Source organism: Coturnix japonica, chromosome 2 (genome assembly GCF_054131305.1).
Source record: "Coturnix japonica strain WE chromosome 2, WE-NBRP24, whole genome shotgun sequence".
In the NCBI taxonomy this organism is placed as follows: domain Eukaryota; kingdom Metazoa; phylum Chordata; class Aves; order Galliformes; family Phasianidae; genus Coturnix; species Coturnix japonica.
The window spans coordinates 70,638,486-70,651,688 of NC_140664.1; the positions used below are offsets into that span (position 1 = coordinate 70,638,486).

At 44.1% G+C, this 13,203-nt stretch overlaps 1 protein-coding gene and 1 long non-coding RNA gene across 5 annotated transcripts in view; both read right to left on the reverse strand.

The window, feature by feature from the left end:
- The window catches only part of RANBP9 (RAN binding protein 9), a 41,627-nt gene extending 30,680 nt beyond the window's left edge, over positions 1-10,947 (reverse strand). For 3 of the 4 annotated variants that reach the window (XR_014943555.1, XM_085540177.1, XM_032442507.2), the window contains exons 1-2: positions 10,183-10,947; positions 2,488-2,599 (exon numbers count right to left, since the gene is read on the reverse strand). Coding sequence is in view for 2 of the 4 variants with exons in the window: in XM_085540177.1 (XP_085396303.1) it covers positions 2,488-2,599; positions 10,183-10,627 (557 nt within the window). In the remaining 2 variants the exon portion in view is untranslated. The remainder of the gene's footprint in view (positions 1-2,487; positions 2,600-10,182) is intronic. The other variant, XR_014943556.1, reaches the window with a different exon arrangement.
- Positions 5,012-7,791, reverse strand: LOC146761931 (uncharacterized). Its single transcript, XR_014943557.1, has 3 exons — positions 7,701-7,791; positions 5,676-5,766; positions 5,012-5,146 (listed from the first exon to the last, which is right to left on the reverse strand). It is a non-coding gene; the product is annotated as an uncharacterized LOC146761931 (long non-coding RNA).
- Positions 10,948-13,203: the final 2,256 nt, after the last annotated feature.

Sequence of the window (13,203 nt, forward strand, 5' to 3'; positions counted from 1 at the left end):
AAGCTTCATCCTCACTTCCCTTTTTCTCATCTGTTACCATCACATGTTGCATGGCCCTATCATTTATCATGATCAAAAAACAGCTTCACTATTCGTCTCTTCTGTAATACTAACTCCATATCTATTTCTTATTTCCTAGTAAGCCTGCTTTGGTGGTTTCTTCAGTACATCCAAAAGGCCTACAAGTTGATCGCTATGCAAAATGAATATATTATGCACTTTTGAAGTCCTACTCAAGACTATCATCCCCCAAATACATACGGAATTTAGAGGCCTAGGGCACTAAAGCAACAAAATCAATTCTGCCTCCCAGACTGTTACAACAAACCATAGTGAAAGCCCTGTCAGATCTATGCCCTGTACAAAAAGGAACTGTGCTCCAACTTTGCAGGTGGCTAAATCAGCTTTGTGATTGCTCAGGAACCTTGAGATACTCAAGATAATATTCCCAGAACAGGAACATCAAGTTCTACGGTGGCAAAAAAGTTAGATCTCCTAGACAAGAGTTTTAGTAAAGGGTTTTGATGATTAGAGGCAAGCCACACTAAACTAGAGTACACACACATGAATACTGCTAGACTTGCTCATGTAATTTAATTCACTGATTAAATACTTTAAGCTACATTTATAAAAAACAAATACTAAAAGTAAAGGCCACAGCCAAAGGGAACTGCAAACAGCATTATATTATCCAGTGGCTTTAAGAAGGCTGCAAGCCGTATTTAATCTTGCAGACAGATACTCAAGTTGCCTCTAGTAGTCTAGGATTTTATTTCAAACAGCACCATAAAATGAGGGCTGTTGTGTTTCCACAGCCAGGCTCAGCCTTGAAAGTAGATTCTTTTGCAGTAGTAAGGCATTTCAACTAATTGATCATATTAGCTGCATGCTGGTCCCCTACAGTCACGGTCTTCACGAACTCTTTTCCCATTACCAGATGCCAAGAAGAAAAAAACATTAAGACTGTGTGTGGAGCCAGCCAGTTGAAACAACAGTGAGAAAGAACTAATGAACCCTATAAAACTGTTCTTTGTAGACTTAATGCAATGTCCCTGCATTATATCCCCAAGTTTAGTAATTTGAAAATAACTTATTAGTTTGAACTCAGCAAAACATAGAACTGTGAGATTGACACTGCATCTTGTCAAAGGCCCCTTGGTACTGAAGGCAGGGTCTAGAGATAGACACATCCGCTGAAGGTCCACCCCACTTTCTGCTCTTCAGCAGCCAAAGCTAGATTTAGTCTTGGCTCTGCGCACAGTATTCCCCAGCACCCATGCTATATTATACTACAAAGAAAATGAACAGCTTATTATGCAGATAAAGACATTTAAAAGAAGTGACAGTGAAAAAAGATCAAGAGTGAGGCAAGGCAGTACGTATTACTATTGAAATAAGCCTCCCTCAGATTATTTAAACATGCTTTGCAGGTAATTTCACAAGGCTTAGTTACAGACACCTCGGAAAACTTGAAATACTTCACTTGAGGGTGGCTTCCACTTTTGTAGACTGCCCCAAACAACCTTCTGCATTAGAAGCAACTATAAGGCAGCAAAGCGTTGTGTGTCAGCCAAGTTTGGTAAAACAACACTCTCTCCTTCATACACATTGGCATCACTTTAAAATCCATCATGTATTTCAGGAAAATCCATATGCATCGCTAGCCAGTCACAGTACTCTATTTAACTGCCAGCAGAAGGGCAGATATTTAAATGGCTTAAATTAAAAAAAAAAAAAGTTATTCTTAAAAGTGACAGGAAATAATTACCAGAAACACTAATTACTACTGTCTCAACTTAAAGATACTTAGGTCTTCAAAAATGCAGGTGCAAGATTCTGATAGCAAAGAAGTCTCCCAGAGAGAACTTTTGAGAACAGAACTGATAACAAACCACCACAAACACCCTTCAAAGGCAGCAGCAATACTGAGAGGCCAGCTTTTCAAAATATTCCTTCAGAACACCAGCTGTACTCATTCACTTTCTTGTACTTCTCATTGTGACAGATTCCCAGATACCCACTCAGAGCTTTGTTCTTTATTCTTACAAATGCTCAATAAAAAGGAGCTTAAAGGACAACTTTGCTTTTTAAAATTAATAAAGCATCCATGAAAAGACTGCACTGCAGAGGTAGGTTCATCGGCTGCACATCCTAAATGCTTCTTAAAAATTACCTAGGCTCTGTATACACATATCACACCGTTAAAGGTAAGAGTGTGCACAAACTAGGTCGATAAACCCCAACTTCTCTGTCAAGAGCTAAGGAAGAGATGTTATCATAGTATTCACTTCATACACTGATTTGTAGATAACACCACAATCAACTTACTCAACCAAATATAAGAGTGCAGCTTCTCATGAATAATGAATCAAGCTACATAAAAACTGTTAACATACGAAAAAAGCATTGCTAACAAAAACATCCGCTGACTGAAAGATGACTGAAACATTATTTTAAGTAATAATTAATAAAGCATTCATTACTTACCCATCTCTTCCCTTGCTGACAATTTTAACTTCAAAATAGTATATGCCACAGGCTGCAGGTATAGGATGTGTAGCTCGAACAGAAGCAGCATCTTTTGGAGTCTTCCCATGACCTGAAAAACAATTACATTCAAATCACAATGGAAGTGTATTAGAAATAACTGCAGAAGGCAAATCAGAGGTATGCACACCAGCTCCTCAGCAAAAAAATAGCTTATGTAATGAGCAAGCAATTTACAGCATTCTAGCTGGCCCTGTCTTATGCTTGTATATTTCTTCCAATATTTATCTCCTGTTGTAAGTTCCTGCATTGCAACTAAGCATGCTATGAGAAGGTCTGAACATCTAAAGGGTTCTTACTATTAACCAACAGGAAGCTAGAAAAGAAAGTTTCACTGTAGCTGGTAACACAACTGAGAAAAGCCCACCTGGATTTAGAAGTCCTGCATGACATCTCATACACAGTACTGATGCATTTCTATAGGCTGAAGAAATGATACAAACTAGTTTATCCTAATACCTACTGCTACTGAATCTTCAGGTTTAAAGTCTACTGAATCTTCAGGTTTAAAGTCTAAGACACTTTAATTCTAATGTTCCACAGAGTGTACCAGCTGTTTTATAGAATATGCGACTTGTAATGCATTTCCACATTATGAATGCTATTTCAGGACAGCATTAACATCAGCTTGCAACTGAGTTACTGTAGTTCCTACTCCTCCTTCTCACAAGCCTCACCAGATATCAGCTTTGCTGCAACAAAAATCTCAACTCCTGCCTACTCTCAGATTGTTCAGCCTAACCCAGGAGCTATTTACACTCTGCTATGAGTGATTCTTCCAAATGCATCACCTTTCTCAAACCCTTTTGTTCCACAGGCCACATGGAAGCAGGCTTTTAGCCAGCTGACTTGTTTTTAGCAATCACCTGTTCAAGCAAGCCCAGTCTTTTCTGAGCATACCAGAATCCCTCAGCTATTGCATTAAAGTAATACACTGGATCATAGTACATAGTATTAAATAAATAAATAAACTGGAATCTGGCAAGAAGCTTTTCAGTAAGACAGCGGATTGACCAAGAAAAGGATTGTCACTGTCATAAGACAAGTTCACACAGATTCCATCACCAGACTCAACACGGATATCAGGAAACAATGAAAGAGACAGGCTCAGGCTTCAACACTGCCACCTCCATCCCAGAGAGGAAGACCTGCTGGCACTTCAAAGATGAATCAATCTGTAGATGCAAAAAAAGAAGTATCTTCTTCCAGTGGTGTTAATACTGGAGTTACTGCTCAGGAACAGATTAAACATCTCATACACAGGAAGCCCAGCCACAGAGAAAGCAAGAAAGTGCAGGAAAGCAGGCCAGGCAGTCAGAACAATCAGGCACAGCTGACCTGTGCTATCAAACTTCTATCTACAGAGCCCTCTAGTGTAAACGTTGCTAATGCAGTAAACGCCTAGAGCTAGCACCCACCATCTCTTACCAAACAATGTATGTTCAGCCAAGAAAAGCTCTTCACCACAATAACATTTGCATCAAAAACTTCACTAGCTCAGCAAACTCATCACTCACCCAGTTTAGGTCTGACCTACAACGCTCTTCTGACATAACCAGTTTGCCTCTGTGTGTTACTGCCTGAAGGGAACCAGCCAGATACCTTAACTCTGGCTGCAAGTGCACCATTCACTTCGATATGCTGTTAATAAACATTTTACATCAGGATGTTTTGATCACGTCATATATTTTACTATATTAAGCTTATTAATTACCTTCCATGCGTTCCGCAGATGGGGAAGAAGTAATAATTTACTCCTCCATATACAAGACAGCACGCAACTGGTAAATTATCTCCTCAGGCTGTGTCAACCAAGGCAATAACCAAGTACATAACCTTACAGTTTCCTTACGTTCCCTTGGTTTTCAAGTGCTGGTAACTCACTATTTAGCTACTAAAAATTAGATTATCATTCTTCAATAGCAGAAATACTTCAACTAAAAAGGCACCCCAAAACTTTACAGGCAAAGCATGAAACTTCAGAGAGATCCCTTTTCAGCAACTTCTGATTAAATGAAGCACTAATTTAATAAGATGGAAGGGTGGCCTTCTTTTTAAGTGTCCTTAGCTTTCTATTTTAAAACAGACTGTGAAGTTCCCTTGGTTATTCCATGCACTTGACAATCTGTAGTTTCACTTCGAGTCAGTCTCCTTATTTGGAAAAGCCTTCCACAAAGACGCCTAAAGCATTAGCAACTAGACAAATATTATTGAAAATGTATACCTATTACTGAGGAGACTTTTATTTTTTTGGAAACCATAAAGTGTTTGGACATAATACCAACCTAAGACATTCTTAGCACACCTCTTCCTGGAACTAGCCCCCTCCTCACACCCCCTTGCCTACTTGCAAGGACATACCATGAACCAGATTGAATTCACTGATCTGGCTTTACAAAACCCATCAGATTTTATTTTTTTTTTAAAGCAGCAGATCCGTTCTTTGATCCAGTTCACAGCCACACACAGCTGTCACAGTGCAAATGAGAAGTCCACACATGAGCAGAAGTAACAGGATTACCTTACCAGTATTGCCAAACACTTCAAATGGTGAAACAACATGCTTGGGGAAGTCAGTATCCAGAACTGCTTTCATCCCCTTTAAACAAAAGGCAACCTTAATTTAGAACTGCTGGCCTTATAATGTAATCTCCCACGAATCCTGTTTTACTACCTGAGTCTGCTGCTTTTATTTGCAGTTAGTTATTATTTATAACAACACTGTCAATAGTATCACCCCATTGACTACATTCAACGTGCTAGTTGAGACCTCTGATACTACTAAGCTACATTAGTGTGAGGAGCCAAGAGGAGCTAGTTATCAGCCAACTTTAAAACAAAAATGTGGCTCTTTACACTGCAAGTAGCTGAGCTGCAAGATTTCTTACCGAAGGACAAGATAGATGTTTGTGTTTAAGCAGAAAATAAGCAAACCTCTGAAACAGAAAGCAACTGAGAAACTGTGTTCTGCTTGTGATGTCCTCTACCTTAAAATAGCTGGAAATAGAAACACAGAAACACCATACATGCCTGACATGGCTTTACGCTTCTCCTTGGGCACTTATGGCCACTGTCACCGATGGGACTCTGAGGGAGTTGGGCAGTTCATAAACTTGACATACCCTTACCATGTTCTTTGATGATCTGAATCCTCACTTCTTTGCTTTTGTATAAAACACACCTTGGACTCAGAACTTCCAAATCAGAGGTCCCAAATGCCTGGAGTAGATTATATGAACACTACACTGTATTACCTAAAGTAGAGTTATCCCATAGTTGCAAGGTACGGATAAAGTCTTAATATAAACTGTAAACCTTTAATACTAAAAAAATTCATTTCTAGCATTAAAATTCTGCAAACAGATGCACTAGAGGGAGAAGGGAAAACCAGCACACAAAGCTTAGGCTTTACACAGTACACCAGATCACAGACAAGTTCAATTGCTAGAAATGCTTTCCATTTTGTTTTCACTAAAAATATTCAGCAACTACAAGTCTATGTTTATTAAGTAAAGCTTAATTTTCTTTTTAAGCCATCATTCACATTAATTATTTTTACTAACACTAATATAATTAGCTCTTTAGCGAGATTAAATAGAAATTAATCTAACTTTAAATTCCATCTACTTGAAAAAGCTAATTCAGACAAAAACGTATGTGGAGGAAACATTTTGACTTCCAAAAATCTGCTCTTTGAACCGAAATCCAAGTGCATGATGCATGTGCAATGAAGTCTACTGAAGTGTTGACCTCGACAGAGGTAAACATGCTTATGCAGTTTAAATCCCTAAATGAAGTTTACGTAAGCTCAACTGAAGTTATTTCCAACAGGTGGTTCAGTGACTTGTTCAGACTGACAAAAGTTAAACAGCCAGGGCCTAATCATCTCTGGGATTCATTAGGAAAAGCTTTTACTGAGACAAGGAAGGAAAAAAAAAAGACGTGAGCAAATTACTGATGTTACTTCAACTTTCCCTCCCCATTTAACAAAACAAGACATCTCAGAGCTACGAGAGTGTTCAAAGCAGACATTGTGTACTATGTCTTACATGGAGTACTGAATGTACTTCAAGTGTTCTCTGCCAGCAAAATTAACACAATCCCTGCATCACTGAATGACAACACAGAATTATTACTATAAAATCCCCTTTTGTTTTTGTTACAGAAATTGGGAGGCAGAGTTTGCACTGGAAAATAAAATAGAATTCTTTTAGTTTGGCACCAGAGACAGTTCAAAGGCAACTGCACTGTAAATAAATGCCTGGCTTAGATTTCTGGCCTATGACACATTAGAAGAAGTTCATGCAATGGCCAATTGCTCAAAAATTGCATAACTTTTGTCAGTTGTTTTTTTTTGTTTCGGTTTTTTATTTGTTTGTTTTTCTGTGAACAGTTCACAAGACAAGTTAAGTTACCAGAGACCTTCCATGATTTTTCTCACTAATGACTTGGTCTGTTTACATACTCCTGCATACAAGTTCTTTCCTGGTTGCTGTCTAGGTTACGTCTATATATATAGATGTATGTATATATGTATATGTATGTATATATATATGTAGGTATGTATGTATTTATGTATTTATCTCCTTACACTACACTGCATAGATTATTATCTAATGAAATCAATCTGCCTGTCTACTGGAACATACATATTACATACATCACTTACAAGATTGCTGTCTTTCCACAAGATCCAAGTGGTAATTCCAAGTACGTATGTAGAAATACTTTAAAAGATGTCTGTCTTACCTTAATAGCTAAATAACTGGTTTAATAACTACTTTACACATATTATACACTGGCCCAAACTCATGTGCTTCCCTTACCACCTTCCTCCATTTCAGAGCTGTTATTATTACAACCAAGTGAGATTACACAAATTGTACTCATTATACTGTTTTTTTTTCCTTCTTCTGTACATAGAGATCCTACAACAGTCACAAGGACAGTGTTAACTTTATCAGCTTGGACAGCCAGCTGGCAGCAACACCAAAGTGTACGTTCGTCCATCTGAAAACAAATATTCCCTGCGGTATAGTCTTTAATGTATTATCGTACCACCAGTGCCAGTGTATATCAGTACCACATCCAGATTTTGACAACGCTTCCTAATCAAAAGCCAGAATTTGTAAAACCACAACAGAATAACTCACTGTGGAAAGAAATTACATCTGATAAACAACACGCCAGCTCAGGCATCTTCTTCTCTGCCACCTCCCCAAATACATCTTCTTTCTCAAGTAACTCACTGTGATTCTGCAAGGTAACACAAAAGAATACAAGCACTGATCCTCCAGTGCAATTTTTCACAACATGCCAGCACATCAGAATTACAAAGCTCTATGAGAAAGTGACTTTGAAGGTGTTTCTTCTGACTGACTGACCCCCATCCCAACATACTACCCAAAGCAAGTACCCCCAACACACTCAGGGTGAAGGAGCATTTGGACAATGTTTCAGACACAGGGTGTGATCTTCAGGTGGTCCTGTTCAAGTTCCTTCCAACTTGGGATGTTCTGTGGTCCTATGATGCCAGAAAAACATCTCCTACCCATCAAAGACCAGAGGAAATAACTTCAGAAAAACAGTTCTGTTGTCAGAAAACTACAGACACAGCAGGGAAAACTTGAGAAACTGCATCACTGATGTAAGAAAAGAGAAGAACCAATTGTGACCACTGGCTTCTTTGGCCAGACCCATCTTCTCCCCCTTCCTTGGACACACTTCCTTGGTCCACAACAACAGATCTTCATCTGTGTTCAGGCATGATTCATATTTTAACAAAAACATCTACCACTCTTTCACAAATGCTGGGCCTTTTGTGGTGCCTCTGAAGTTATCTAATATCCTAGAGGAAATTCTGTGATCCTATAAGATACTTTGAATGCCTTCTTTTGAGACCGCTACTTGCGGCTGATTTGTAGGGACAACATTTCAAAACACTAAGCACATTTCTGCATGCTATCTGCTCTCATGTTCCTCACTGAACCTCCTCATTTTCCTCCCTTTGACTGCATTCGTAGGGCTGTAAGATCCAGAGGAAAAAGGCCACAAATGTTTCAGTTATTTCCCCACGCAGTGCCTCAGGTAGGAGTGTCTGATACCTCACACTGCTGAGCCCAGGTGCCAGGCTGGTAACATGCACCGGGGCTGCCTTCACATCCACCTCCATTCAGCTCCCAGGGAGAAAAGAGGGGCCACTTGAGAGGCCATTCACTCCCACTTGCAGCTAGGAGAAAGAAAAACCCATTCATGACACCTCACCTCTTCACAGACCCCTGGACTAATTTAAGAACTCTCCAGCCTCCATCACTTACTATTACTTAAGAGCAAGAGAAATGGCATTTTATTCCCATAACCTACCAACTGTGCTTCACATCTTCCGGTAGAGCATCCACAGCATTTCCTACACTGTCTTTACATCAGAGGCATATGGAGCCTGCTTTAATTTCTCCAAAGCAACACATTTCTGGTTTAATACTAAGGCGAAGAGGAGGAAACCAGAAATAGCACAAATAAAACCTGAAAATACACTTCTCCAATTACAGTGGCTGACCAGAAAGTCTCTAAATTCTAGTTCACGAGCAAAAAGAGCAGGGCAAAGCAGAACACACAGGAGGACTTGATGGCCATAAAGCTATGATCACCCTATGAAAACAAGTAAAAAGCAACTCAAACCGACTGCAGCCACTAAGCGGCAGAAAATACAAAACGCTTCTAAAAATACGAGGGCATGAAAAACTGAACAAAAGCCAGGAAATGTGAAGTTGGGTATTAAATAACACGTCCTTAAAGCACTCGGGGCCTCCCAGAAACCTGCTCTGTAGCTGGTCGCCAGCCTCCCACACTAGCTTCATACGGCACAGCACGCTTAGCATTTTGAACAGAGTATTCTGTATGTCATAATAAAGCCTCTCTATTAAAAAAAAAACAAGTCCCTGAGAGTACATTTAATCCTTTCACGGCAGCCAAATCCTGCCATGTGTTTGTGTTGCCGTTTTCCCCCTCCGATTAAACAGTAACATGTTTATCGGGATTTCACTCGAATTTCACCACAGAGCACAACCCAGAAGGGTGACTGCGGGGTTGTTTCCTCCCCACCCGTTCGCTGGGCACTGACAAAGGAGCCGGCTCCTCGCCGCCAGCATTAGTGGTGGTGAAGCGCAGCCACTCTCCCCTCGGAGCAGGCCCGGAGCACCAGATGTGGCCGTGTTTTTTCAGGTCAGAGCGTACGCCGGCCGTTTCCAGGTTTTATGACATTTCATAACAACCAACACTCGCCGCTTTCCTACGCTCGCTCGGATCCGTACGCGCACACGGCTCGATTTTTATCTTCCTTCGGAGAACCAGCAAGTTGAACCAGGAGGCAAGAAGTTACCAAACCACCTTAGCAGACACAAGTCCCTCGGCCACCCCTTCCCTCGCAAAGCTTCATCCCCTTTTCACCCCCCTTCAAAGCACACCCCTGCTCCCTCCCCTCCCCCCCGTTTCCGCGTTCCCCGCAGGAAGGAGCCCCGCACCGCCGCCCCGGGGACGGCCGAGGCCGGGGCAGGGATCGCGGAGCCGGGCGGGGGGGCGCGGAGGAGGAGAAGGGCGCGGAGCGTTATTTCCTGTTATTGTTGCCCCGGCCCTCACCTTTGTAGTGCACCCGCAGGTTGTTCTGCGAGAGGCCGATGTAACTGAATTTGTCCTTCGGGCTCCAGGAGCGGGGCAGCGGGGTCTCCTGCTCGTCCACGGCCGGGTACAGCCTCTTCAGCCTCCGCTTCAGCTCCTTCTCCTGCTCGTTCAGGGCCGGGTCGCCGTGCGGGAACGCCGCCGGGGCGCCGCCGCCGCTCCCCGCCGCCAAGCCCGGCGCCCCGCCACCCCCGCCGCCCCCCGCGGGCCCGGTGCTGCCGGCGGCTGGAGGCGGCGGCGCGGCGGTGGCGGGCGGCGGCGGAGGGTGGAGCAGGAGCGCGGCGGCAGGCGCGGGGCCGGGGCTGGACGCAGCCGAGGGGACCCCCGGCGCCGGCGGCGGAGCGGCGGCCGCCAAGGGGAGCGGCGGCGGCGGCGGCTGTTGCTGCTGTTGTTGCTGCCCGGACATCCCGGCTCCGGCCTCCTCCTTCTCCTCCTCCTCTCCGCGGCGGCGACCGTCAACGGATCGGCCCGAGGCGGAGCGGCGGGCAGGCCCCGCGCTGCGGAGAGAGGCGGCCCTACCGGCGGGTCACCCCTAGCCGGAGCGCCTAGTAGCGGGGGGGGGCGGGGGCGATGACGACGGCGGGGCTGCCCGATGGGAGCCGGGGGGCGCGGCGGAGCAGAACCAGGCCGGAACGGGCCGATGGAGCGAGCGCTGCACGGAGAGCGGCGCCGGGCGGAAGCGGAGCGGGCCGGGAGCGCGCCGGGCGCCGCGGCGGGGCGGGGCGGGCTCCCCCTTCTCTCCTCCCCGTCCCCTCCCGTCTCGCGTGCGCGCCCGCTCCGTCCAGCCCCGGCGTCCCCCGTCAGCTGCCGCCCGGCCCCGCCTCTCCGCTGCACGCAACAGCGGTGGGCGCTGAGGTGCGACGGCGGTGGGCGTCGCTATGTGGTGGAGAGCGGAGCTTGTGGGCCGTGAAGCTGCGAGGAGTCTCGGTGGTGGGGGAAGTTAGGTAGTGTGTCTTCTTACCCACGCATACAGCGTTGTTGTTTCATAAGCGGTTGCTTGCGGTGATTGTTTCACGTGAAGGAGAACCTCCTACAAATTTGGGACACGTTTAGGAGAGGAAGGACTTCTCTAGAGCCTGAAACATTGGGAGCTTCAGACAGTGTTTCCAGCTGCCAGAAGGTTGGAGAACAAGCACGGGAGCAGGAAATAGGGAGGTTAATTGCTCTACACCCGTGCCAGCGAGGTAATGCAGGTGTGATGCGCACCTACGCTGATAGGAAGCTGAGTGGGTTCCTCAGAGCCAGCAAGGTATCTGTCAGGTGAGGCAGTGCCATGATGTAGTGCAATGGCATTCTGGCTTGTATCAGATACAGGGCAGCCAGCAGGCACAGGAAGGTGATCATCCCTCTGTACTATGCACTGGTGAAGCCACACATCAAGCACTGTGCTCAGTTTTGTGCCCCTCAGTACATGAAAGACATTGGACCCTGGAGTGTGTCTGGAGAAAGACACTGAAGCTGTGATGGTCTGGAGGACAAGTCTTACACGGATTCCCTGCCTCTCACAGGCTGTCCACCAGCATGTCTAAGCTCTCTTTCAAGCATCCTGTAAACCTTAAACCTCGGGATTTTAGAGTTTATCTATCATTTGGCACTCATCAGCTATCTGGGGATATATTTGCTCTGTTCATAGCTTTTCTGAATTTCAGTGAGCATTTTTGCTATCGCTATCAGCCGAGGCAAGTGTCATGGCTGACACTTCCTTTCCCTTTTTTCCCACTGCCCACTGTGAGATGGCTGCCATCGAGCTACAGTGTGCTGTACAACGAGGTGTGGTGGAGTCGCCATCCCTGCTGGTGTTCAAGAGGCATCTGGATGAGGAGCTATGAGATATGCTTTAGTAGCTTCTGGTAGCAGTGGTGATAAGAGGATGGTCGGACTATGTGACCATGTAGGTCCTTTCCAACCTTGTGATTCTATGACCTTTTCACTGAGGTGGGATATGCTGGAGGCTGTTCCAGGAGACAGAATTAATTTCTCTATGTAGTGGTATTGCAACGTTCCATTTTAATCAGTATGCCATTTATTGCTCCAATGCTCCATTGTCTTATTAGCTTTTCTGACTACAGCTTCATGAGGATTAGAGAGAGCACACAGGTATTTACATAAATGCCTGGTGTCTGCTCTTCAGTCAATGTAAATAAATCAGAATTTGTCAGAAGTGGAAGCAGTACTCTTGTTCCTCTCTAACATGCATTTTCAATATTGAACTTAATTCCCCATTACGTGATCCACTCTGTTTCATTTGGACTTCCTCATCATCACAGCCCCCTCTTGTCTTGCTTAACTGAAATAATTATGACAGCTGCAAATTTTGCTATCTCACAATACCATCGTCCTTGTAGATCAATAGTAAATACAGCAACACACAAGGCTTGCTGCAGCAGGCTGTCATTAACCTCCTGCCATCGCAGAAGCTAGCTGTTGAATTCTGCTCTTTGTTTTCCACGATAGTACTTTTCTTCCTGCCCAGTGATTACTTATCTGCTTGAGTTGTCTCTGGCTTTGGGATTTAATCAAAGGCCTTTTGAAACACTGTGAAACTAGTCTACCAAAATCTCTTAGGTTTGTGCTTGAGGGGCTATTGTGGACATTTTTAGATAATTTCAATAGACGAATCAACCAGAAGTTATTTTGCTCTGGAAAATAGCCTAGTTAGGCCTGATTTTGCATGCTAATATATATATATATATTCTGTATGTTTGTCGTTTGTTTGTTTTTTTAGTTAAATTTATGTTTACTTTTGGCTACTGTTTCAACCAAAGAAAATGCAGCCAAAGCATTCCAGCAGTTGAGGGTTTGGCCCTGTTGGCCGTGTCAACAGTTTCAGCAGTTTCAGCATGTCATGGACAGGTTGGAACTTGAACACAGGTGACTGGTTCCTTCTGTCACTAAAGGACCCTGATCCTCCAGGCAAATATTCTGGGCATCAGCTCACACTTGGTGCTCCCACCAGCTCTCTCTGTTGAACAGGGAGCTTGA